This window comes from Bos indicus x Bos taurus, chromosome 11, assembly GCF_003369695.1.
Source record: "Bos indicus x Bos taurus breed Angus x Brahman F1 hybrid chromosome 11, Bos_hybrid_MaternalHap_v2.0, whole genome shotgun sequence".
In the NCBI taxonomy this organism is placed as follows: domain Eukaryota; kingdom Metazoa; phylum Chordata; class Mammalia; order Artiodactyla; family Bovidae; genus Bos; species Bos indicus x Bos taurus.
The window spans coordinates 29,153,969-29,177,965 of NC_040086.1; the positions used below are offsets into that span (position 1 = coordinate 29,153,969).

At 49.6% G+C, this 23,997-nt stretch overlaps 1 protein-coding gene across 2 annotated transcripts in view; it reads left to right on the forward strand.

The window, feature by feature from the left end:
• TTC7A (tetratricopeptide repeat domain 7A) overlaps positions 1-23,997 on the forward strand; it is a 123,172-nt gene that overhangs the window by 26,344 nt on the left and 72,831 nt on the right. For both annotated transcript variants that reach the window (XM_027555189.1, XM_027555190.1), the window contains 5 exons: positions 6,189-6,319; positions 8,496-8,611; positions 22,249-22,327; positions 23,141-23,298; positions 23,906-23,969. In XM_027555189.1, coding sequence (XP_027410990.1) covers positions 6,189-6,319; positions 8,496-8,611; positions 22,249-22,327; positions 23,141-23,298; positions 23,906-23,969 — 548 coding nt within the window. The remainder of the gene's footprint in view (positions 1-6,188; positions 6,320-8,495; positions 8,612-22,248; positions 22,328-23,140; positions 23,299-23,905; positions 23,970-23,997) is intronic.

A 23,997-nucleotide genomic window follows, 5' to 3' on the forward strand; every position in this document is an offset into this window, starting at 1 on the left:
TGAGTTAGATTTCCCATTTGTCATTCTTGGGAAGGGCTAAACCCCTACCTAAGAGATGATTTTGAGCATTACTTGAAATGTTTTCTGAGAGCACAAGCTCTGTTTTTCAGTATATCATCAAATTTAATGTTCACAGCCAACCTATGAGGTGGACACTGTTAGCGATCTTATTTTGTGTTTGGGGAAACTGAGACTTACATCTCTGCAAATATTTTGGGGTATATTCTTCCAGTCTTTTTTTCCTGTAGGTTTATATGTTTTAAAGAGAAATAAGTTCATACATTCATGTATTTTTTAACTTGTTTTTTGAAGTTAATATTTTATGAACTAGTTTCTAGTATGTGTGTACATTAAAGTAGCATCATAGCATTTCATTGCAAGAATCTATTGCAGTTTAGCAAACTTATCTCCTGTTATTGAACCTGTAGGTTAAGCCTCTCTCTCTCTCTTTTTTTTTTTTTTGCCATTATAACAGTGCTGTACTGGATATATTTAAAACTAAATTTTTAATTTTTTTGCATACATTATTTTTTTAAGGATAAATTTCTAGAAGTAGAGTGAAGTCAAAGTATATGCACTTTTCAGAGACTTTGATACAAGTCAAATTGTCTGCTCTTCTTTTCTTAAATTTTTTCAATTGGTAAAATATAAAATTTAGCATCTTAACCATTAAAAATCTTTCAGCTGCAGTAAAATACACATAAAATTTATTATCTGAACCATTTTTAAGTGTACAGTTCAGTAGTGTTAAGTACATTCATGATGTTGTGCAACCAATCCCCAGAACACTTTATCTTGCAAAATTGAAACTCTGTGTCCAGTAAACAGTTTTCCGTTTCCCTCCCCCAGCCCCTTGCAGTCCCCATTCTACTTTCCGTCTCTGATTTGACTACTCTAGGTCCCTCATAGAAGTGGAATCATACAGACTTTGTCTTCTATGACTGGCTTATTTCACTTAGCATGATATCCTTAAGGTTCATCTGTGTTGTTGCATATGGCAGGATTTCCTTTTTTTAAGGCTGAATAATATCCCACTGTATATATATCTTACATTTTCTTTATCTATCCATCAATAGACACTTGGGTTGCCTCTGTCTTTTTGCTATTGTGAATACTGTTGCTATGATCATACGTGCACACATATCTCTTCTAGACCTTTTTTTTCAATTCTTTTGTGTGTATACCCAGAAGTAAAGTTGCTGGATCATATGGTAATTCTGTTTTTAATCTTTTGGGGAATGACCAAGCTGTACCATTTTGTATTCCCACAGTTGTCCGCTTTTGAGTGTGATTTATAAGGGTTCTTCCCAACCTTGCCTTGCGGCTTCCTCTCTTAGGGCTTAAGCAGTCACTTGCATGTCTTCCTCTCTCCCATCCTCCACCTCCATAGGGTGTACCCTTCTTGCGTGCCCTGTACTCTTTGACCAGCTGGGTAGGCAGGAGGGAGGGCTCCACATATCTGGAAAGTTCCACTATAGAGGGAGCATCGCGTTCTCCATCTCCACGTCCAGAACCCCAGGCTCCAAGGGCGGGGCTTCTTGGAAGAACTGCTGTCCAGGATGGGATGAGTCACTCAGACTGATGAGGCCAGGGCCAGTCTGTGTGTTGAGCCCAGGGCTGTGCCAGGGTCAGTTTGCCTTCAAACGGAAAGTTTGGAGTTCTTGAAAAAGCAAGAGTTCTTGAAAGAGGAACTCCCCTCTCTCATAGGACAGGGTGTTTTCACAGAAAGACCCCTCTGCTAGTGGAAATTCAGGAGGTGGTACCCAATGCTTGCTGGTAGCCCCTGGCTTCTTGACACTTGACAGGGCTGGGATCCACTGGGATCCTTTGGGGGCAGGCTCAGGAGCAGCCTGTCTCCGCCTTGGACCTCGTATGGTCTCACACACAGGGCAGAGGGTGAAGAAACTCGAGGCCTGGAGTCCCTGGTATATTTCCCATTAGATATTCATAGACAGGAAAATGGACTTTCATATGAATCAAAGAGCAAATATAAGACAAAGAAGCCTTTTTTTACGGATAGAACTCAGTGATTGGACTGTGACTCTCACTAGGAGGAGCCATTGCTAGTTCCAGGAAGCTTTTTGGTCTTCTGTATGTTGGAAATTATTTCATACACCACCACATCAATGACTATATCCCCTCTAATTTGATCTTCATTAGTTCCCTAGTCATAATTGCTTCCTTTAAAAGAGGAATATTTTTATTGTTTTTAGATATATTTTTATACAGTTCCTAGGTCTTGAGTGTGTAATTTGATGAATTTGGCAAATGTAGATACCCATGTAACCAACAGCCCAGTAAAGACAAAGAACATTTCTATCACCCCAGAAAATTCCCTCAGGTCCTTTACCTATTGATCCCTTCCCCAACCCCACCCCAGGCAATGACTGCTTAGTTTCTATTAATACAGGTAATAATTTTGCTCTTGTTTAGAATGACATATAACTGAAATCATACAGCCTGTACTTTTTGATATCAGACTTCTTCTGCACAATTATAAGTTCTGAGAGATTCATCTGTGTTGTTTATTTCTGAGTAGTATTCCATTGTATAAAAATGCTACGGTTTGTTTATAAATTCAGCATGAACTGTTTTTTAGAGAGGAAGAAACTTCACCAGGCTCTGCACTCTGCCTGAGTGAACGTGCACATTCCTCTATGCATCCTTCCACTCACTGAACACCAGGTCTTGCTTTCGCTGGGTCCAAAGATCAACCAGAAATGGGCAGAGAGGAAGGGCACACGCAGAGGAGACGCAGCTAAAACGTTCTGCTGGTTTTGGAGTCGAGAGACTTCCGAAGCCTTCAGGGAAGAGGTGGTTTCGCTGTGAGCTTCTAAGGAGGATGGGTTTAGAATTCTCTCCTAGCGGAGAGGCCCCTGCTAGGAGCTGAAGGAACGGATGAAGCTTGGGGAAGGTGGCAGCCCCACAGACAGATGCTTTGTTGCGGCCAGCCCAGCAGGGTCTTGGAACTGGCAGCCTGAACCTGCCAGGCAGCTGGCATCACCCATCCCAGTTCTGGGCCCAGAGGTAGGGCAGTAGGGAACCCAACCAGTGGCATATCTCTGGCCCGGGCTGGGGAGGGCGGGCACAGGATGAGTGAAAGCAGACCCTCTCTGTGTCTTCTGGAGTTGGCTGTGCCCTCCAGCCATCTGCGCTTGGCTTCCAGGCCAGGCCCTGAACATTTCTGTGTCCCGCCATCCTTCGGGGGCATTGGCCATGGTCTCAAGAGGAGAGGCTGGGCCAGCACTAGCAGTGATGCAGGGGACCTGCCTTCTTCCGCCTTCTTGTTGCGTCTCCTCCAGCTCACCCTCTGTTCCTCCTCCCCCTTCAGTCCTCTCCTGGTCATGAGTCATTTGGCAAGAGGCATGTTGACACTTGGTGACCTGGGTAACTGAATCTTTGTGTTGAGCAAGGGCCTTCACAGCCTGTGCCCAACGTTTCCCAGACTGAGGCACCCTAACCTTTGAACCAGTTCACACCCCATCCTGGCAGAGGGCAAGGTCACTGAATCCATATGGGTTGACATCTCGCCAAGAAAAGCAGTGATTCCTTACCTTCTGTTTGTAGAGTACTCTACTTTGTCAGACTTGATCGGGCTTGTCGTTTGTTCAGCCAGCCAGTGCTTGCATCGTGCCTACTGTGCGCCAGGTTGTAGAAAGGGGAGCGTGATGAGGTCTGTGCCTTTAAGGAGCCTACAGTCTGGCTGAGCAAACATGTGCACAAATAAATAAGTATAAAAATAGTGGGGCTGAAATATGTAAAGTGTAGACCAGGAGAGATGCTTGGTTATGCCAGGGTGTATCAGGAGGGGCTCCACAGAGGAGGTGGCACTCAGTGGGGCAGAAGGTGAGCTGTAATTTTGGGTGGACTTTGGGGGGTCCTTACATTCCAGGCAAGAGGAGCAGTCTGAGCCGTAGTCAGCTCAGGCTTAGAACAAAGCACCACAGACTGGCTGGCTTATACCCCACAGACACTTGTTTCTCATAGTCCTAGAGGCTGGAAGTCTGAAATCAAGATCAGGTTCTGGTGAGGCCCCTCTTCCAGATTGTTTGTTATTGTTTTTAGTTGCTAAGTTGTGTCTGGCTCTTTGAGACCCCTGATTGTAGCCTGCCAAGCTCCTCTGTCCATGGGATTCTCCAGGCAAGATCACTGGGGTAGGTTGCCATTCTCTTCACCAGGGGATCTTTGTGACCCGGGCATCAAACCTGTGTCTCCTGCATTGGCAGGTGGGTTCTTTACTGCTGAACTAGATTGCAGGCTGCCAACATCTTGCTGTGTGCTCACATGATGGAACAGATGAGGGAGCTCTCTGGGGTCTCTACAGACACTAATCCCTATCACAAGGGCTCCAGCCTCAGGATTTAATCACTTCCCCAAGGCCAGCCTCCTCATATCATCACCTTGGGCTTTAGGTTTTCAACATGTAACTTTCAAGGGGATACAAACATTTAATCTATAATGTGTGGTGAGAGACAAGGCTGGGGAGTTGACAGGGATGAACCTTGGAGGGTGTGGTACAGAGAGTCAGGAGTTTGGATTTTATACTATAGCAGCAGGGACCCTTGGAGGGGTTGTAAGCAGAAGAGTTTTGGAAGGATCACCCTGGGAGCCAAGAGCAGGATGGATGAGAGCCTGGAGGCAGAACTGTGACAGGAAGGCAATTTATCTCTTTATCTACTCAAGAGATAAAGCCCGAGATAAGGAAATAAGAGAGGGGAAGGGGAGAAGAGGTTTGAAATGTTAAAATGGTCATCAGTTGGATGTTAGGGCCAAAGGCAGAGATGAGGATTCTCTTCTTATCCCTTCCTTCCGTCAGTTCATCTTGAACACCACTACATGTCACATACTGTGTGGGCACAAAGATGAGAAAGATCTGAGTTCTGCCCCCTGAGAACCACCATCTAGGACAGCACTCTCCAGTCAGGACTGTGAGTTGCACATGTCAGGAGGACAATTTAAGCAGACTTTGACCCCTCCCCTGCCTTGAGGGAGAAGTCGGGGAAGTGATTTATTGGTGCATACATTGGAAGGTTTCAGGGTGTAGTTCTTCAGGTTCAAACTCTTTAGGAATCTGCCCTTTACCATCATGTCTCATCTCTGCTCTGTGTAGACTTCATTTTTTTTTTTTAATGACTAAGCGTTTAGTCAATCTTTTTCCTGTCTTAAAACAACAACAGATATAAATATAGTTGTTTTCCTTCACAGCTTTCTCTTCCTGCTTTCTTATAATTCTGGGATTTTTGTTTTTGTTTTGACTTTAGAGTTACGTTTTCTTATATTTAAATTTTGGTAAGAAGACACATATGTATAAAATACACCATCTTAACCGTTTTCAAGTGTAGCATCACATTAATGACATTCACATTATGTAGCTTCGTTTTAAGGTCAGCTTTCCCTAACAATTCCAGTCTGACCTCTTAGCAGCTTAACAAGCCCAGTGGAAGGGGTGAGAATTCTGGGATCGGGTCCTCTTGGCCCCACCTGGCCAAGTGCACACCCTAGCCAATCACTGTGGGCTTGATGATAAGTCAGCCTGGATCACATGCCTGCCCTGGAGGTGAGATAGGGGCTGAGGCTGCGGGATGGACACTCAAAGGGAAAGTGAGGTGCTGCTGCTGAAAGAATGGGAAGTGAATGCCAGGGACACAAAAACAGATTCCCCTGCAGGCACATAGGACCTGAGTGTGTAACGAAGGCAGGGTAGAGATTGGTTGGTTCCTCAAGAGGTCTGTGTGTAAGTGCTGTGTAATCAAGCATCTGTCATGTGCAAGGACTGTGGCAGTGTGACAGTCCAAAGAGACTCATTTGCTCAAGTTGAACTACTGGGGGAGAGAAGAGTTGGATGTAAATAACCGCTCCAGGATGTAGATGTGGTGAGTGCCTGGGGAGGGGTCAGGATTGCTTCGTGGAGTGCTGCCTGGAAGGCCAGGCAGGAGTTGGGCATACGGGTACCACCAGTGTGGTTCCCCACATGGGGCACGGGTGCCTGCTGTCTGCCCACTGCTTGATGCCAGCCGCTGCTAATGCCATTCTTGCTTTAGGCCCTCCCCCGCTTCCCTGGACCTCTGCCTCCCACTGGCTGCTCCAGAGTCTCAGATGAGACCACCCTGGGCGCCTGAGAGGGGGCTGGAGTTGGGTGCCCCCACCTGCAAGCAGGGCAGGTCCGAAGTGCGCCCCTCCTCCTGCAGGCCTCTCCCTGGAACGCCTGCCCAACTCCATTGCTTCCCGCCCCCGCCTGACCGAGAGGGAGGAGGAAGTGATCACCTGTTTTGAGAGAGCCTCCTGGATCGCTCAGGTGTTCCTGCAGGAACTGGAGAAGGTAAGCTGGAAATGACAACCCCGTCGTCATCACTGCCGTCTGCTGAGCATGTGTATCTGTGCACCACCCAGCCCTCCAGTCTCGCCAACTAACCCCATAGGTTATGCTTGTGCAAATTAGAAAAGAGGGCCCTGCACCCATCCTTAAGATGCTCTGGAAACTCCTTATAGTACCCTGATCCTGTTAGCATGAGACTCTTTACTGCCAGCAAACAGTTTTACTAAATAGAAGAGTCCACACTGTCTGTGGGGAGCCGGCAAACTCCTTGATGAGCTCAGCTCGTATGACCAAGTTTGACAGCCCTGTTTGAGACAGCCCTCACAACAGCTCTATGAAGTAGGTATTATATGCATCCCTGTTTAATAGATGATTCTTAGGTTAGTCTGTTTGCCCACTCCTCTCCCCTTGGAGGGCTTTCCCGGGTGGCTCAGTGGTAAAGAATCCATCTGCCACTGCAGGAGACACAGATTCAATCCTGGGTCAGGAGGATCCCCTGGAGAAGGAAATGACAACCCACTCCAGTATTCTTGCCTGGGAAATACCCCCATAGACAGAGGAGCCTGGCGGGCTACAGTCCATGGGGTCTCAAAGAGTTGAACATGACTTAGTGACTGATCACCACCACCCATTCCCCTTGGAAGGGCGCAGTCAGGCCAGTCCTTGTAGACAATCTTCTCAACTCTCAGGTGCCCTGGGAGTCCCTTACTGGCTCCCCTGGTGGGAAAGAGGCCCATTCTTAAAGCTGCAGAAACAGGACTCGAGTGTATTTCCTGGCACAGGTCCACGTGGAGACTTGAGTTGACCTCTGCCAAGGTCACATGCAGTGTTTTAGAAGCTCTTCACATTTGAATTATATATGGTTTGAAGGAAGCATTCAGGAAAAAGAGAAAGTCACCCATTCAGTAGAAGCCTGGCCTTTGGACTCATTAAAGGGGATGATGCAGGCGATGAGCTGTAATGGTCTTCAGGGCTGGAATCAGCACCCCGGGGACTCTGGGCTCACAGATGGGCCTCGATAACTGGTTATGTGGGTCCAGGGAGGGCAGGCCGTGGAACCCTGTGCATTCTTGGCAAGACTGGGTGTGCCTTCTAAGACCCAGCCCCAACCTCTGAGGAACTAAGAATCCTTCTTAAACCTACGTCAGTTTTTTAAAAATAAGGCGGATGGCTCGTTAATTTTTTTCCCCTTGGATCAGAGAGGGAGGTGGCATAGTGAAGGCAGGCCCTCCCAGAGCTGAGCTTAAGTGACAGCTCAGTTAATAATATAGTTGTTCCTCAGCTTCCCCAGAGACCCGGGGTCAGCCATCCAGCTATTCTGAGGTATGTGACAGGGCCAGTGCAGTGCCTGGCGTTTGGTAGGCACTTGAGTGCTTGTTGAATGAATGTACCAATAAATACAGAGCCCGGAATGTGTAGCTGGCCAGACTTGAGTCTGAGATCATGGCTCAAGCCAGCTTTGTGTTCTCAGGCACTTTCTGAGCCTCAGTTTCCTCTGAAGTGCAAATAAAACCAGCATTGAAAGGCTGTTATGGGCATCTGGTATTTGCATGCAGAGAATGGTTTAGACTTATTTTATTTATTTATTTTTTCTGAAGGGTAGTGTTTTATTTGAAAGACAGCATGGACTTCATACATATCCCTTATCAATGCCTTTAAAACCAAACAACTTTAAAATTTAGCAAGTTTCTCCAAGTACAAAAATACACGTTTATTACATACGGTAGTAAAATTTGTCAAGATACACAAAATCAAAGCATTTTAGATAAAGCATTGGTCTAATATATTATAGATTGACAGAGTATAATAAAAATGACATGTAGTCTGTCTTCAAATCATACAATATAATACTTAGTGGGTAGGAAACTATCCACTCAGTTTAAAGCATAGAAGATGCTGAGGTTCTTCCGTAACCATTGCTAGTCTCTGTGTTCCCTTAGATACTCCTGTAACATTTCATGTGAATAGTTAATATTGCTGGAAAGTATTATATTGTAGACTTACTTTAAATGGAAGCAGGTCAGGTTGCATTTGGTCTGAATACTGAGCTATGTGTCCCTGAGGTGCCTGGGGGCTTGGGAAGTGCTGGAGCCGCTGCCACCGCCTGGGCTGAGCCTGGCCCCAGCCCCTCAGCCTTGGAACCTGCAGACAGCAGCTGTCTCTGTGTCCCCCTTGCTAGGTCACAAGTAACACCACATCCCGGCACCTGAAAGGCTCGCACCCAGTCGACTACGAGCTCACCTACTTCCTGGAAGCCGCCCTCCAGAGCGCTTATGTGACGAACTTGAAGAAGGGGTAGGTCGCCGGCAGACGAGCAGGATCTGGTCATTTCTTCCCATCCTGGAAGCTGCTCACAGTGGTCTCGCTGAATCAGGTCCCCCTTGTCTCTTGGGGATGTGTGTGTGGACTCCCTGGAGAGGACAACGGGGGGTTGGCTTGTTCCTGTCTTGTCAGATGAGCGTGCCCAGGAGCTTAGGACCGGGGCTGGGCTTCAGGAAGCTGCTGAAGCAGTGAAGCCTGCACGTGTTGCAGGATGGTTGTCTTTAGAAGCGGAGGTTCCGGGAGCCTGACGGGGTATGGGAAGAGTGAAGGGCAGTGAGCCAGGCGGTCTGGTGGTGGTTGCTGTCGCCTGAAGTGTCAGCTGGTCATTTCGCTTCTCTGAGCCTCATTCTCTCCAAAATATAATGGAAAAGGCAATTCCTGCTTGTTCCATCTTTCAGGGGGCTGTGAGATGCCAGGGGAGATGTGAAAGTAAAGGCTTGGCATTGTTTTGGGGGTGCAACTGCCTGCATATGAGGTGGCAAGAAGCTCGTTCTCCTGTGTGTTGACTGGAGAGCCCTGGGATGCACAAACATGGGCCGAGAACCCCTTTCTTAGTCTTTTGCTCCTTGGGGTTAAGAAGCGCGCCCTCCTTGTGAAGACCTGGTGGATGTTCCCACCTGCTGGGGTTGGGGCTGGGGTGTAGGTGCCAGGCCCAGCGTGGTGTTTCACGGGGTGCATTGGGTGGTGGTGGAGATGGAAGAAGAGGCAACCCAACCTGGGAGGGTGTGTTGCTGGCAGTGTTGGGTCTTTGGCGGTTCTACAGGGCTCAAGGCCTCCACCAGGCCGGAGATTGGCAGGCAGGGGCCTGGGCTTCCTGTGCCCCGAGTCCCTTAGCATCATTACCGCCTTCTGCAGACACTGGAGGGGCTGTGAGGACGTCCAGGCAAGCAGGGGGACTGGGGGAGTGGGGACTCGTGTGCTCGATGGAGGTGGTCACTGTGCAGGCTGGGCGAACACCTCGCCTTTCTCAGGCCTCCCAGGCGGAGGTGGGCCTGCCACACAGGTTCCCTCCTCCCCACAGGTGAGGAAACAGGGTCGGGATCAGCTTTCTTTGCTCTGACTGGCTCGAGTCCTCTGAAGCCCCTGGGTCATTTTTGGTGTGATTCATTTTGTTAAATTCCACTCTATTCATTCTTTTAACATTTTTGGAGTAGAAGACTCTTACACAGGAAACCAAATTAAAAAGGTACAGGAGACAATAAGTTTTCCTTCCATCTCCACCCCCTGCCTCCTGGTTCCTCTGTAGGCAGTGTTCCTAGGCTCTTGTGTCATTCCAAGATAGTTAGCAGCGTTCCTAAGTGATTATATGCATGTAGTATTTTCTTCCTTTTTAAAATACATATTCTCCCATTTGCCTTTTTGCATTTAAAATGTATCTCTTGGAGATTGTTCCACATCAGAGCTGCCTTTTCTTCACATTGCTGCATAGTATTTGCAGTGCCCTGTAGTTCATATGTCCTACTTCAGATGTCCTCAGTTTACTGGGAACTGGTTTACTCAGTTCCCGACTGAGGAACAAATAGGTCACTTCCAGACTTGGGCTCTTTTCAGCATATTCCAGAGTCCAGAACAGAACCACACCGGTGCATTATTTCAGTGGGAACCTACAGGGTAAATTCTAACAGAGGGACTTTCTGGATTAAAAGGTATGCGCATTGGTCATTTCACTAGAGATGGCCAGCTTAGACCTCACGTGTGTGTTAGTCGCTCAGTCGTGTCCGACTCTGCGACCCCATGGGCTGTAGCCCGCCAGGCTCCTCTGTCCCTGGTATTCTCCAGGCAAGAATACTGGAGTGGATTGCCATTCCATTCTCCAGAGGAACTTCCCAACCCAGGGCTCAAACCCTGGTCTCCTGCCTTGCAGGCAGGTTCTTTACCATTTGAGCTACAGGGAAGTCCTGCTTGAGCTACAGAGATGGCCAGCTTGGACCTCGTAGGGGTTTCCATTCCTGTGCCACCAAGATGTGTGGGAGAGGCTGCTCTGTAAGCTCTCACAGCGCAGTGCAAGCTTTTTTAAGAAAAGTTTTATTGAAATATAGTTGATTTACAGAGTTGTGTTAGCTTCAGGTATACAGACAAGTGCTTCAGTTGTACATATATGTACATGTATTTGTCTATATTCTTTTCCTTTACAGGTTAATACAAAATATTGATTATAGTTTCCTGTGCTATACAGTAGGTCCTTATTGGTTATCTATTTTTTATATAGTAGTATGTGTATTTTAATCCCAAATACCTAATTTTTATCTCTCCCTTCCCCAAAACGAACAATTTATTGATCACTCCTTCCTTCCTAGTTTATATAAGTAATATGTTTATGGTGGAAAATTTGAAAAATACTGAAAAATACAAAATAGACAAATTAAAAACCACATATTCAATCTTCATATCAGAAACTGGCAAATTATGACCTTTTGACCAGTCACCTGCTTTTGTAAGGTTGTTTTTAAAACACAGCTCTCCCATTGGTTTAGATAGCTTTTAGATCTATGGCTGCGTTAGAGCAACTACAGAGTTACATGACTCCAAGCCTAAGATATTTACAGTCTGACTCTGTACAGAAGAAAATTTTCCAGCTCCCATACTCCAGATAATCACTATTAATATTTGATATATGTCTTTTCACATTTTCCTATGTATAGATATACAGGTGTATTTTTTTCTTTTTTTTTAAACAGCAACAAAACAGTATCATAATTTATAGGACGCTGCTTTCTGGCCTGCGTTTTCCACTCAGGGCTTGGTTGCAAGCCTCTTTTCTGCCCTTGCTCATCGCTTTTCCCTATGAAGTTGCTCCCTGTGGGGTCAGGGGAAGATGACCAGGCCCACCCTGCAGGTGGGCTTAGAACTTGGTGGGCTACGTGGCTGGGACGGTCATCCTTGAGCTGGGCTTTGAGGGAAGGGAGATTCCCAGGGACAGGAGGAATCTGGGTGGGGCAGAAGATAGGATGGGGCTGAGGATTCTAGATGGGGAACTTGGGACACTCCAAGGCAAATACACCTGGGAAACAGTGAGTTAAAGACTTCCCAAATCCTGTAGGAACTCCAAGGAGCTTGAATGCAGCTGGTAAATTTTCAGGAGGAGCCAAAGGCGTGTAAAGTTTTCAGCTTGGTTTGACATGGAGCCCTTGTTTGGGATGGAACTCTGAGGGGGATCAGCCGGCTGGAGGCATGGTTTCTGGCCCAGGTAGCTTTTCCATCCAGCAGGCATTCCAGTCCCATCAGAGCCACATCCCATTTGGGGTGTTGGAAGCTCTGAGCTTCAGCGCTTAATACCTGGAAGAGAAGGAAGCAGAGTCCTTGCCCAGAATGCGGAGCAGGCCGTGGCGAGGCCACTCCCCGGAGGCAGAGGTGGCTGAGATGGCCGGAGGTGGGCCCGGGCCTGGGGACAGGTGGTCCTGCCCCAGCTGGACCCCAGCCTGGAGGAGACCTGTGCCCCTTCCTTTCTCCCTATCCTGCCCTCCTGATAGAGGCAGTGGGTTGCCCCACAAGTCCTGTCCTCCAAATGGTAAGAAAAGGGAAACGGTCCCGGCCAGGGACACAGGCTCCCTCCTTGCTCTTCCCTCATACGCGAACACCCAGCCCAGCACCCTATTTGTCACAGCTGCTTAGAAAGTCATTATCATTTATTTGTATTATTTTTTAGAAGCACTCCACAGCTAGATGGGCAGCTGCCTCAAGCTTTAAATTTACACTTACAAAGAAAAAACTCTCAAGTGCTAGGCCAGGGAGGTGGTGGTGTCCCCATTTGGGATGCAAGGATCAGGAGGCCCAGAGAGCCGAGGCAGTTTTCTTCCCAAGGGTGGTACTGGCCTGGGTGCCCCTGGGTGCCTCACACCAACCAGGCCAGGCAGGTGGGGCCATTGGGTGGCACCCTGTCTCCTCTAGCTCCATCCACCATCTGCTATTTTGTTCTTATTTGATTACTGAACCTCAGTTTCAGTGAGATGGTGACCTGGCAGGCTGGTTCCTGTTTTTACTGCTCAGGCAGCTGCCACCTGGCTGGTTCCCTTTAGCAGGAGACTGTTGTCACCCTGATTTTGCAAATAAAGTTTTATTGGCACATAGCAACACCCATTATTTGCATATTGTCTCACCCACAGAACTGAGTAGTTGGGCTTGAGACTGGATGGCTAGTCCTAAAATATTTATTCCCTGGCCCTTTACAGAAAAGAGTTTGCTGACACCTGCTCTCTGCTTAAGAACTCCTTCCTGTCAGGGCCTCTCGCAGGAGAAGAGGTGCTCTTTTTCTGTAGGGGAGCCCTGTGGAGCAGAGGAGTAGATTTTGGGGGGAGGGGACAGTTCTTTTTGATGGCATTGCATGGCTTGTGGGAGCTTAATTTCCCGACCAGGGATGGTACCTGGGCCGCAGCAGTGAAAGCGCCAAGCCCTAACCACTGGCCTGCCAGTGAGTTCCCCAGGTGGTTCAGATTTTAGCGTTCTGTGCCCTTCATTCATTCATAAGGAATACTCCTTTTGCTAATACATGCCACGCGTTAAGTGCTGAATTTGTGCATTGCTTGCTTGTGTACTTTGTCTTTCCAGCACTCCTCTGAGGTAAGTACTGTCATTCACATCCCCACTTGACAGATGGGAAACTGAGGCACAGAGAACACAAGTGACTTGTCCGGAGCAGAGCTAGGACTGTGTATGCTGGTCTTGCCTCACACCATTAACCACCAGGCTACACTGCCCACAGCAGATACCAGGTTAAGACCCCATGGCCACCCCCTGAGGTGCTCACAGCCTGCCACATGTTCCTGCGAGTATGCCCCTGCTTGGTGTGTGTGGTCTCAGCTTCTGGTTTGAAGAGTCGGTGGTCATCAGAGCAGGGCTGAGGAATGGGGAGGCACTCAGTGACCCTGAGTGCACTCTTCCTCTGCCCCCACCCTCACCTCTAACAGGGGGTCTCTGTCTTGCATCCCAGGGTGTGAGGGTCCAAGAGGAGAGTGGGAATGAAAAGACACTGGCGTATGGAATTCAGAGCACTGTTAACTCCGTCTCCATTGAGCTCCCCTTCCTTTCACCCCTCAGGGCTGCCTGCTCCCTTCCCCATACCGGTTTTTCTGCTGGTGTGACGAGGTCAAGGTGAGCATCTTGGACAGCCAGGAGGGAAGGAGAGAGCCAGCAGTTGTCAAGCACATGCTGTGTGCCAAGCTGGACCATGTGCTCTGTGAAGGAGGTCATGTGACCCCCGGGGCCAGGGCTCAAATGAACTTGAGTCAGTTGCTTGACATCACTCCCTGGGGTTCCAGCTTCAGATTTGAGTGGCCTGGAAACCCACGCCACTTAAGGTTTCGGGGGTGTCAGAGGGCAGCCATGGCACCTGTGGGGTGTGTGGGAGAAGGACAGGGTCCTGATGATCCTTGCTGTGCTGAGTCAGGGCTCCACTTCCTTCTCTGGGACCCTGAGTCACATTCTTAGAGAGTGGCTCCTCTTCCGGAACCAGGCCTGCTCCTCCCTAGAGTAGGCCTGCTTCCTGCCCTGTCTTTGTTCCGCACACTCAGGCTGTGTGCGTCTGTGTGTGTGTGTGTGTGCGTGCACGCACCCCTTGTGGGCAGAGGCATTAACCAACCATCACCCCTCCGGGAAAGCCCACATCATTTTGCTTCGTTTTCTGTGGCTGTCACTTTGTTCCCCTGTCTTTGTCCTCTATCTCCTGAAGCACAAATTTTGGTCCTTAAAGCCAGGATGCCAACTCCCCCAACCCCTGCTCCACCCTGCCTCCCACATATAGACAAATAGAGATTGAATCATCATTTGTTTCCCAGCGAACAGCCCGAACATTTGAAAGCCTGAGTGTGAGGAGCAGTTCTCAGGATGTTGGCAGCAGCTCGGTCCTTCCCTCTCTGTTTCCTATGAACTCATCCAGCCCAGAGGTGACCCTGGAATGTGACAAAGATAAAGTAGTCCCGGGTGCCTGGGTGGGCTTTGAATAATGTCTTTACACCTTTCTTCTTGATAGTCGCCAATATTTGTTGAATACTTACTGCATGTCAGGCAGAATGCTGATGCCTTTACATGTAATCCTATAAAGTTGGAACTAGTAATATCCCCATTTTCCTGAAGGAGAGTTTAAGGAACTTGCCCAAAGTCACAAGGCCAACAGTTGGTGTTGCCTCCAAACCTGGTGCTGAACTGTCTGTCCCACCCCACAGCCTGACCGCACTTGAGAACCACTGTCTTAGCTCAAGGTGCAAGAGGCAGGGTCGAGGGGAGACTGGGATGCAGATACCTGACACCCCCGTCACCGTCTCTGGAGCAGCCCTGGAGAGTCTTTTAAAGGGCTCCAGAGCCGTTTCCTGGTGGTTAAATTTCACTCCCATTGTCTGGGCTCTTGGGGTGTTTGGGAAGAGTTGGGGAAAGGTGGCTAAGATGGAAAAGCCCTGAGGAGAGCCCAGCAGCTCATCTCCCAGCTTGCTGCTGAGAGCCCTGAGTGTCGCCCCCAGCCGCCTGGGCCGGATGAGGACCCTCCTTACAGAGCCCGCGTCTGAGCGGGAGCTGTAGGAGCCGTGTGTGGACGGTGGACAGTGCCCTGTGCTGGAGGAAAAGAAGGCAGGGAGCTGGGCGCCGCCTGGGACAGGGTGGACTCTAGGGAGACACTGTGTTCTGACAGGCTGGGCGGAGTGGAGTCCCTGGGGCTCCGGCACTGTTGGGTGTTAGAGGACATTTGTTAGGGCCTAAAGAACAGGGGGAGGTGGTGGTATCTGCTTCTCAGACTCTGGGCTGGAATCTGAGAGCCGGAGCTCATTCCCATGTGGGCATGGTGTGGACCCAGGCTCCAGAGGATCAGAGGAGACCCTGCTGAGAACGGGGTGCTCAGCCCCAAGGGCCAGATGACCACGAGTAGTGCTGGCTCCCAGGGCCCAACCTGTAGAGAATTGAGGATTGATTCCTCCAGTTGAGGATCTGAAATAACTTAAAGGGTGTGGCGCTCTCCACTGTGCAGTGTGAGTGGTGTTTGCTTGGCCTCCAGACAGTGCTTCTCCTTTAACCCTGAGCTTCACTGAGGCCTGGGCCTCCCTCATGCTGCCCGCTTACTCATTCAGTGTCTGAGGGACATTCATTTTTTCCAAGGGCCTTGCCCTATTGATCCAGCAGTTAATTTCCCCAGCTGACTCCTGCCCCTTGCTCTGTGACTGATGGCAAAGTTCCTAATTGACCTGGGACTGAAAGTGCTGGCCCGAAAGTCCCGAGTTAGAAGGCCCCTCCCCAAGGGCAGGGACCTGGGGTACCTGGGTTCCACTTCCCCCTCGCTGCCACCAGAGGGCAGCCCTGGACTCTGGTTGGAGCCTCGCCCCAGGCAGTTCTGCGGATGCCGACTACCAGGAGGAGGCATCTCTCAGTTGGGGGTTGGTGAGCCCAAGGTCTTGGCTGTGGGGGAGGCTTGGTTCTCCTTTGCATGAAGCAGTTCCAGGAGTGAAGCAGCAGCGGGTAGCTGAGGGTGGTGCAATGCCAGGGACACTGTTGATGACCCTGACCTCACTAGAACTGGGTCTCTGAGCATCTCCCAAGAAAAGAATGTGAGCTGACTTGTCTCCTTCCCCCACAGTGGGCAAGGGGCCATTTCTCCTTAGAGTGTTTTTTTTTTCCCTTCTTTCTCCCTAGATGTACAGAGCCCATTCTTGGCTCAGGTCTGGCAGCCAGCTTGGGTTATGTGGGTCGAACCAGGTGGGCTGAATGTTTTGTGCGTGCTTTTTAAAAAGTTTTCTATTTTTTTTTTAAATCAATAAAGCAATATATGTTCTTTGTACCAAAACCAAACAATAGAGAAGGGAATGAGAAGGGAATGTGTGTTTTCTAAGGGAGTTGCAGGGCTTGGCAGGCTGTGAAGCCTTATGAAAACACCCTCCCTTTTACTGTGTGTGTGTGTAGGTACCTTAGAAAACCCAGCCTGCTATTAAGTATAACCCAGTGAAGGATGTGTCCAATCAGCAGTAATTTAGTATTCTCATCAGCCACCCAGTATCTGCAGTGCTGGGGGAGGGCAGGAGACGGATGGCTCAAGGGGGCATCCAGGGAGCAGAGTCACCCAACGGCAAAACCCAGGAGAGCCTCCTGGTGGTCACGGAAGAGACCTCTTTAGGCAAAGGGAGAACTTGGAGGCCCATCAGAGAAGGCACATCCTTCCAGCCTCTCTCAATGCACAGTCTTTACTTATTGTCCTTACCACCACCCATCCCCGACCTCGCTAGAACAGTCCCCTTGCTTGGATGTCCTCAGGGCCCTGCACGAAGTGTCACAGTCTTTTTCTGGGGTTGAGAGTGAAGAGGAGAGCTTTAGTTTTTGAAAATGATGATGTGGTTCTGTGGCAGGAAGGAGTAGCTTGATAACCATTTGAACTTCACCTGACCCTGTCTTCTGGTTCAGTTCTCCAGCTGTTGAGACCTGGCTGTGCATTTCTGGGTCTTTGACCAGAAACATCTCATACACGATTAGCAGTGCCAGCCCTGAAACAGAGACTTCTGGCCGGGGCCATGCATACCAGAGCCTGTTTAGGTTCCATTCAGTGGTAATTCCATGTATTTTCTCATTCCCTGTTTCTCATTCTCTCCCTCAAGAAAATTTGTTGAGCACCCTACTGTATGCAAAATATTTTGCTAAGCTCTTGAATAAATCAGGAGCATGGCTAAATTTATAGACCATGAGCTCCTTACGTGCAAGCCCATAAATGAGCTATTCATTTATCATCAGTCTCTTAATTCATTCCCCCTGTACTAGTTGGATGCCTGTTGAGAACAGGTAGTTGGTGTTCAGTATCCAGTTCAGTTCTGTCACTCAGCTGTGTCCGACTCTTTGCAACCCCATGGACTGCAGCGCTCCAGGCTTCCCTGTCCATCACCAGCTCCCGGAGCTTGCTCAAACTCATGTCCATTGAGTCGGACAATATCCAGGTACTTGGTATGCCGTGAGCCCTTTGAAAAGACTTAGTCGAGGGAGTCCTGGAGGTCAGATAGCCAGGAAAGGGAAGTGTAACTGTGCCAAGTCAGAACACCGTTGTCTTTCTGGAGGGTCTGGTTAGCTAGAAGGGAGTGAAATCTGAATCCCTTGGTGCCTGCAGGGAGCCCACCTTTTCCATTGCGTGAGTGATGGCCTGAAAAGGCAGGCGTCTTCAGGGCTTTAATTTTCCCCTTGGAGAATGGATGGATTTATTCCACAATAATTTCTTGAGTGCCTCCTGTGTTCCAAGCATTGAGCTGGTACCCAGAAATATGAAGCTTCCCTCACCAACCTCATTAGAAGTTGCAAAGACTGAATGAGATAAAGTGCTTTCCAAAATCCTCCCCACTGCTTGCTGTTGACCAGGGGCCCTGGGGAGCTTGCCACCTCCTTGCATAGCCCACCTGCAGGCCACTCTAAGACAGGTTGTTTCCGTTGACCCATGACTGCACGCACATCTCTTTCTCTCTGCTCCTGACCAGCCAGGGTTTGCTTGAGTTGGAATCCATGGCCTCCTGGCTTGTCTGCATGCAGCCTGATTCTGGGCCAGGGTTTGTTGGAGGCTCCTGATTGGATATTGTTTAAAGTGGCAGCTTTGCTCAGAAAGGTCAATGTGAGAGATTGGAACAAAGAGATCTTTCAAACTGGCCTCTCACGGGGTTCAGAAAAGTCCCAGCTCTACCTGGCATCATCAGTTTAGACCTGCGACAGGATTATTCAGGCTGGTGGGAGAGACCCCAGCTTGTTTCCCATTTCCTGGAGGGGTGAGCTGAGGGAGAGGGGCATTCCTGACATTTCAGAACAGATCAGCATTGGCCAGGAGCCTGGGTCTCTCCCTGTCTAGCTCCGGCCACCGGAACCTTTGTCGGTTTTTCTCTTTATCTGCATTCAATAAAAATTGGAACTTACCCAAAAGATGCCTAAGGGTGATTACTTTGCTAAAAAATTCTTGGAAGCTTATTTAGATGCCCAGTTCCCTTACAGATTTGAAAACAATAAAAATATACAACTTTGGGAGCACAAGATCTTGTTAAAATACAGTGCTTATTCCTAAATTGTGTGTGTATTGGGAGAAACAGGATCCCTGGGAGTCTGCATTTCTCCCAAATCCCCAGGCAATGCCAGTACTGCTGACCTGGGAGTACTTTCTGAGTGTTGATGATATAGAAACTACAGGCAGAGAGAGGACAGTCCTTGCCTTGCAGTGGGAAGAAGGGATCATAGTCCTTGTTGGCTCTGGCCTCCTGGTAGCAGCCTTGGCCAGGCTGCCAGGGAGGAGGCTGGCAGGTAGCCCACAGAGTGGAAAATCACCCACAGGTCCGGGGCACTCCTGGCTTCTTCTGGGCCAAAGGGGCCCTGGGCAGCCCCAGGGTCCAGCCTTCCTCAGCCTGTGGCCCAGCTGCTCCAGCAGAGCTCTCCCGCAGCTGAGTTCCCAGAGCCAGCCGTTTCCTGTCTTCTGAGAATTCATGCGTCTTTTCTCACTCTTCTAATAGTGGTGGCCGTGTGGTTTTCCTCTCAGCTGCCCCTGCTGTCCACCTCTGGGTCCTTCTCCAAGGCAGAGTCCTCAGTGGGCTTGAAGGGCTTCTGCTGCAGACTCTTGCTTTCGGGCTTGGGGCTCCCAGCCTGTCCCTGGGTGTGGTCTGCCTATCAGGGAGTCCTGTTCTTGTGTCCCCTGTGGGCGGGGCTGATGGAAGGAGAAAGATGGACACAAAACTGGAGCAGCCCCTTGGGTACTTCCTCCCCCTCTACTCATTAGCTTCTGAACTTCCGTGCAAAATAATGTGGCAAATTAAAACATAAGTAATGTGACCTTTAGGACCCAGATTAGAAAGGAAAATAGGGAAGATAGCTAATACTCAGTAAGTCTATACCACATGCCTGCTGTCCTCAGGGCTTCACATATATTCGTCTTCCTGACAGCACTGGGAGCAAATGAGGAATCCTCCTGCAGACAGGGAGACTAGAAGTCAGATTGGCTACCTCACTTTCCTAAGATTGCAGATTTAGGATCTGGCTGCAAAGCCAGGGTTTCCATGTCAGGTTGTTCCTCCTGGAACCTGATTGCTTAGCATAGGAGAACTGGAAGGCATTGAGGAATCGACTAAATCAGTGGTTCCCAAACTTGAATGTCATTGGGACCCTCTTGGAGTTTGATAGAACATGGATTGCTGGACTCCACAGCAGAATTTCTGACCCAGCAGATCTGGAGTAGGGATCCTCAGAATTTGCATTTCTAACAAGTTCCCCTGATGCTAATGCCGCTGGTCCCACCTTAATACCTCTAGTGGCACACAAATGGCTGTAAGTGATACACGGACTAAGGTTTTTAAAGTACTTCTGAAAAAAAAAAGTACTTCTGTATGTAATATTTGTTAGCAAAAAAGAAATGCGAAACCTGAAGCCAAACAACTTGTACACCAAATCCATGATTTCAGGTATGTTTGATGAAGGTGGGATGTCTACTGAAGTAAAAAGAAAGAAGATATTAAGAAAAGTATTGCACAAAGCAGTAACACTAATGGTGTACAGCTAGTAGCCAAAAGTGTGGATGTGGCATGTAGATGATAGGAGTCTGGGAGATGCTGTTTGAAACTGAAGGTGTGACTTTATAGAGGAGGGGGGCTGTGCGCAGTCCCCTGAAGGTGAACTCTGCCTTCAGTAGCAGCCCCCAGACAAGAAGTCTCTAAGGAGCCTGTGGTGCCCTGTGCTTCATGCCCTTCCTGGCTCTTCAGAAGCTCTGGACAGACTAGGGAAGATTGCTGTGATTCTTATTCTATCTCCCAGGTCTTAGTCTCCATTGTCAATCTTACAAACGGGGATCAAAATTTATAATGTTGCTTGCTTGCTTGTCAGAAACCAGAGGTTTCCGGAAGGCAAGGAATTGAGCTTCTGTCCTTTTATGGCTCCAAGCTCAAAGTCCCCAGGAATCTGTTTCATGCATAAAAGCTGCAGGAGGGACTCATGTGACTTCCCGAGTGGTCACCTTTGGCTTTTTATCCTCTTTCATTTCTAAATTTGCTTCCCTGGCAGCTACTGATTTTCCTTGTGATCTAGAGAACCCCCCAGAACAAGTGAGGGCATTTGCTGAGCACATGCTGTATGCCCAGGCTGAGCTTCAGGAACAAGACAGGAACCCTGCCCTCAGGGGGTGCAAAGTGCGAAAGGGGGTCAGCCTGTAAATGGGAAATGACCGCAGTGTCATGCTTGCTTCGAAAGAGAACTTAACATGAGGCAAGAGCTACACAGTCAGGAGGGCCTGGGAAGGCTGCAAGGAGGAGGTGATATCGAAAGTGATGTGTAAAGACACAGGTGTTTTTTTTAAGGATGTGTAGGGGAAGGGGGAGAAGGCAGTGGCAACCCATTCTTGCCTGGAGAATCCCGGGGACGGCGGAGCCTGGTGGGCTGCCGTCTATGGGGTCGTACAGAGTCGGACACGACTGAAGTGACTTAGCAGCAGTAGCAGGGGAAGGGCTCTTAAAGGCAGTGAGGGAAGCCTATGCCAAGACTTGACATAGGGAAAGTTGTTCAGAAAGGACTCAGGTGGTGAGAGATGCCATGGGAGAGAGGCAAGGAGCAGGCCTGACAGCCCTGTGAGGGCCTCAACTGGATTCTGTAAGCCTGGGGGGACCAACGAAAAGCAAACGTGGAGGGAAACAAGATGTCTCCTGCGTGTCAGGTGGAGTCCTCAAGGGACAGTGGCAGCAGTTTTTCACACTCAGGTCACACCCATCAGTGGGTTGCATAATCTACTTAGTGGGCTGCTGCGAGCATTTTTCAAAAGGGGAAGTCGCAGGAAATGTAAAATAGAACATATCAGTGGATTGCCGTGCATGTAGTAGAGAAAGATATTGGATCAAGAAACGTACTTCAGTTCTATGTAAGCAGTGTGTGCATATATATAGGGTTGCAATGTCAGGCATATTTCTTACTGTGGATCACACTTTAAAAAGCTTAAGGCTCAGAGGCCTGACTGGAGTGGGCGAGACCAGCTGTTGCTGTCATCTAGGCCCCAGGTGATGTAAGGACTAAGAGGAGGGGATGGATTCCAGTGTAGACCAGAGGTGGTGGGTAAAGATGGAGAATTTGAGGCTGACCTCAAGTCTGAAAGTTTGACACTAGCCCAGAGTACTTGGGCCAGAATGATATCTTTGAAATAACCCGATCCTTTTTTTTTTTTAATTGAGGGTAATTTCTTTACAATTGTGCATAAACCACTTGTTGTGTTGGCTTCTGCCATACATCGACATGAATCAGCCATAGGTATACCTATGTCCCTTCCCTCTTGAACTTCCCTCCTTCCTCCCACCCCGTCCCCCCGCCCCCCCCCCCCCCCCAGGTTGTCACAGAGCAGCTGGTTGAGCTCCCTGCGTCATATAACAAATTCCCTCTGGCTCTCTGAAAGACCCAATCTTGGTCCCTTTCTGATGGTGAACTGGAGGCCTGGGTTTCTGGAGGGCTGTAGGAAAGAGGAAGCCTTTGTATTCTTTGATCAGTGAAGTCCTGGGCCCCTAGGATCCTGGTGTTACAGTTCTGACCTTTCTTACCAAGTACTGGATGTTGTCGGGTAACATTCAAATGGGCAGGCTCCTCCTAGCATCCTCAGGTTTGATGAGGATGTCTTTGTGGGAACTAGGCTGGTAACGACCCTGCTTCTGTTGTCTTCCCACTAGGAACATCGTGAAAGGCATGAAAGAGCTCCGGGAGGTGCTACGCACTGTGGAGACCAAAGCAACTCAGAACTTCAAAGTGGTAATGGAGGAGCCCCAGGGCTGGGTGCTGGCTCTGGCTGGTTTATTCAGGGGTTGATTTCAGCAGGAGGCTGCAGAAGTCCTAGCAGGCAACCCCTGAATCAGGGATGACCATATGTCGCGTGCACGTGTGCGTGTGTATCCTCCCCTGTCATGCTCACGGCAGACATTGCTAGTCAACCACAGCATTCTTTTCCTCCAAGCCTGGGACACGCCCTCAGCATCCTTCTCATCACAGCACTGTGCATAGCCCCTCACATTAGATCAGTGCTGAAGCCTCCTGACATCCCTTCCTAGCACGGTGGTGTGCTACTTCTCAGGCTTTTGTTTCTGATCTTAATAAAGAACTTTGGCTCGCTTTCCTGCCCCACTTCAGGCCTGCCCTCTTAGGCTTTTATTCACCCCGAATCAGAGCCACAGCTGCTTCTCACTCTACACTTCTCTGTCAAATATCAGGAAGGTGTCTGGTGGAGAAAGCTGCTTGTACTAGGGGGCCTTACTCTCTGCAAGGGCCTGTGAACACTCAGAGCCATGCTGGGCTCCGTGGGGCCAGAAGGAGGAGGAAATGTACCTCTTGTCTAGAGAAGAAAGAGGACAAAAGATGAAGTGGGAGCCATCAAAGGCCAACGGAAGGGGTGGGGGCAGCTCAGTGCTAGAGGCACAGAGAAGGGAGGGGGCTCCTTGGGGGTGGAGTGGTGGGCCTCCTGGAGGGGCAGCACGTGGCCAGCAGGCAGATGTGGCCGGGCCGTGGGTGGAGGGCCCAGCAGGGCAGAGCCAGCGTGTGCCTGCATCTGAGTCCTGCCCTCTCTGCCAGATGGCCGCCAAGCACCTGGCAGGGGTCCTGCTGCACTCCCTGAGTGAGGAGTGCTACTGGAACCCCCTGTCTCAGCCTCTGCCTGAGTTCATGAGCAAGGAGGAGAATTCCTTTATCACGCAGGCCCTGCGGAAACCTCACCTCTACGAAGGAGACAAGTAAGCCCTGTCTGCTCAGGGGACCACTCCAAACTCAGGCCACCGTCCCTGGGGTCGGGTTCCCAAGGTGGCCCCTCTCTCTGCTCCACGCTCTCCTGCACTTTCCGCCCAGCTCCCTGCCAGGCAGGCTCCTTAGAACAGGCAGGAGCCGAGTAGACTAGAGAAGGCAGGGCTCACTGTGGGTGTAGGGGTCCTGTATGGCTTCCAAAGGCCAAACAATTATTCGAGGAGTTCCTGCTTTCATGCACTATCTGTCTCGTTTGTGCCAGTAATTGGAGGTGGGGTCTGTGAGCTTCTTTCCCACTCTTCTCTGCAGCTTGCCCCAGCCACTCACTGCAGGCAGCGCTGGGGGCTGGAAGGGGCATCCCCACCCCCACCCCAAGAGCACTGCAGTGCTTCCCACCCTCGCCCACCACAGCCTTTCAGGTCCATGACTCTGGGGCACGATAAAGAACTGCAGGTGGAATCCGGTGCCTGTGAATTATGCAGGGGAAGGTCACCTTACGAGGGCTGGTGCCGACGCCGGGGCAGAAGGGCCAGTGGGGCAGGCCAGCGTGCTGCTTGGTGAGGGCCACCCTGCAGCCAGACTGCCTTCTTTGTCCTCCAGCCTCTACTGCCCGAAGGATAACATTGAGGAAGCCCTGCTGCTGCTCCTCATCAGCGAGTCCATGGTGAGTGCCAAGGCTCTACCCAGGCCTC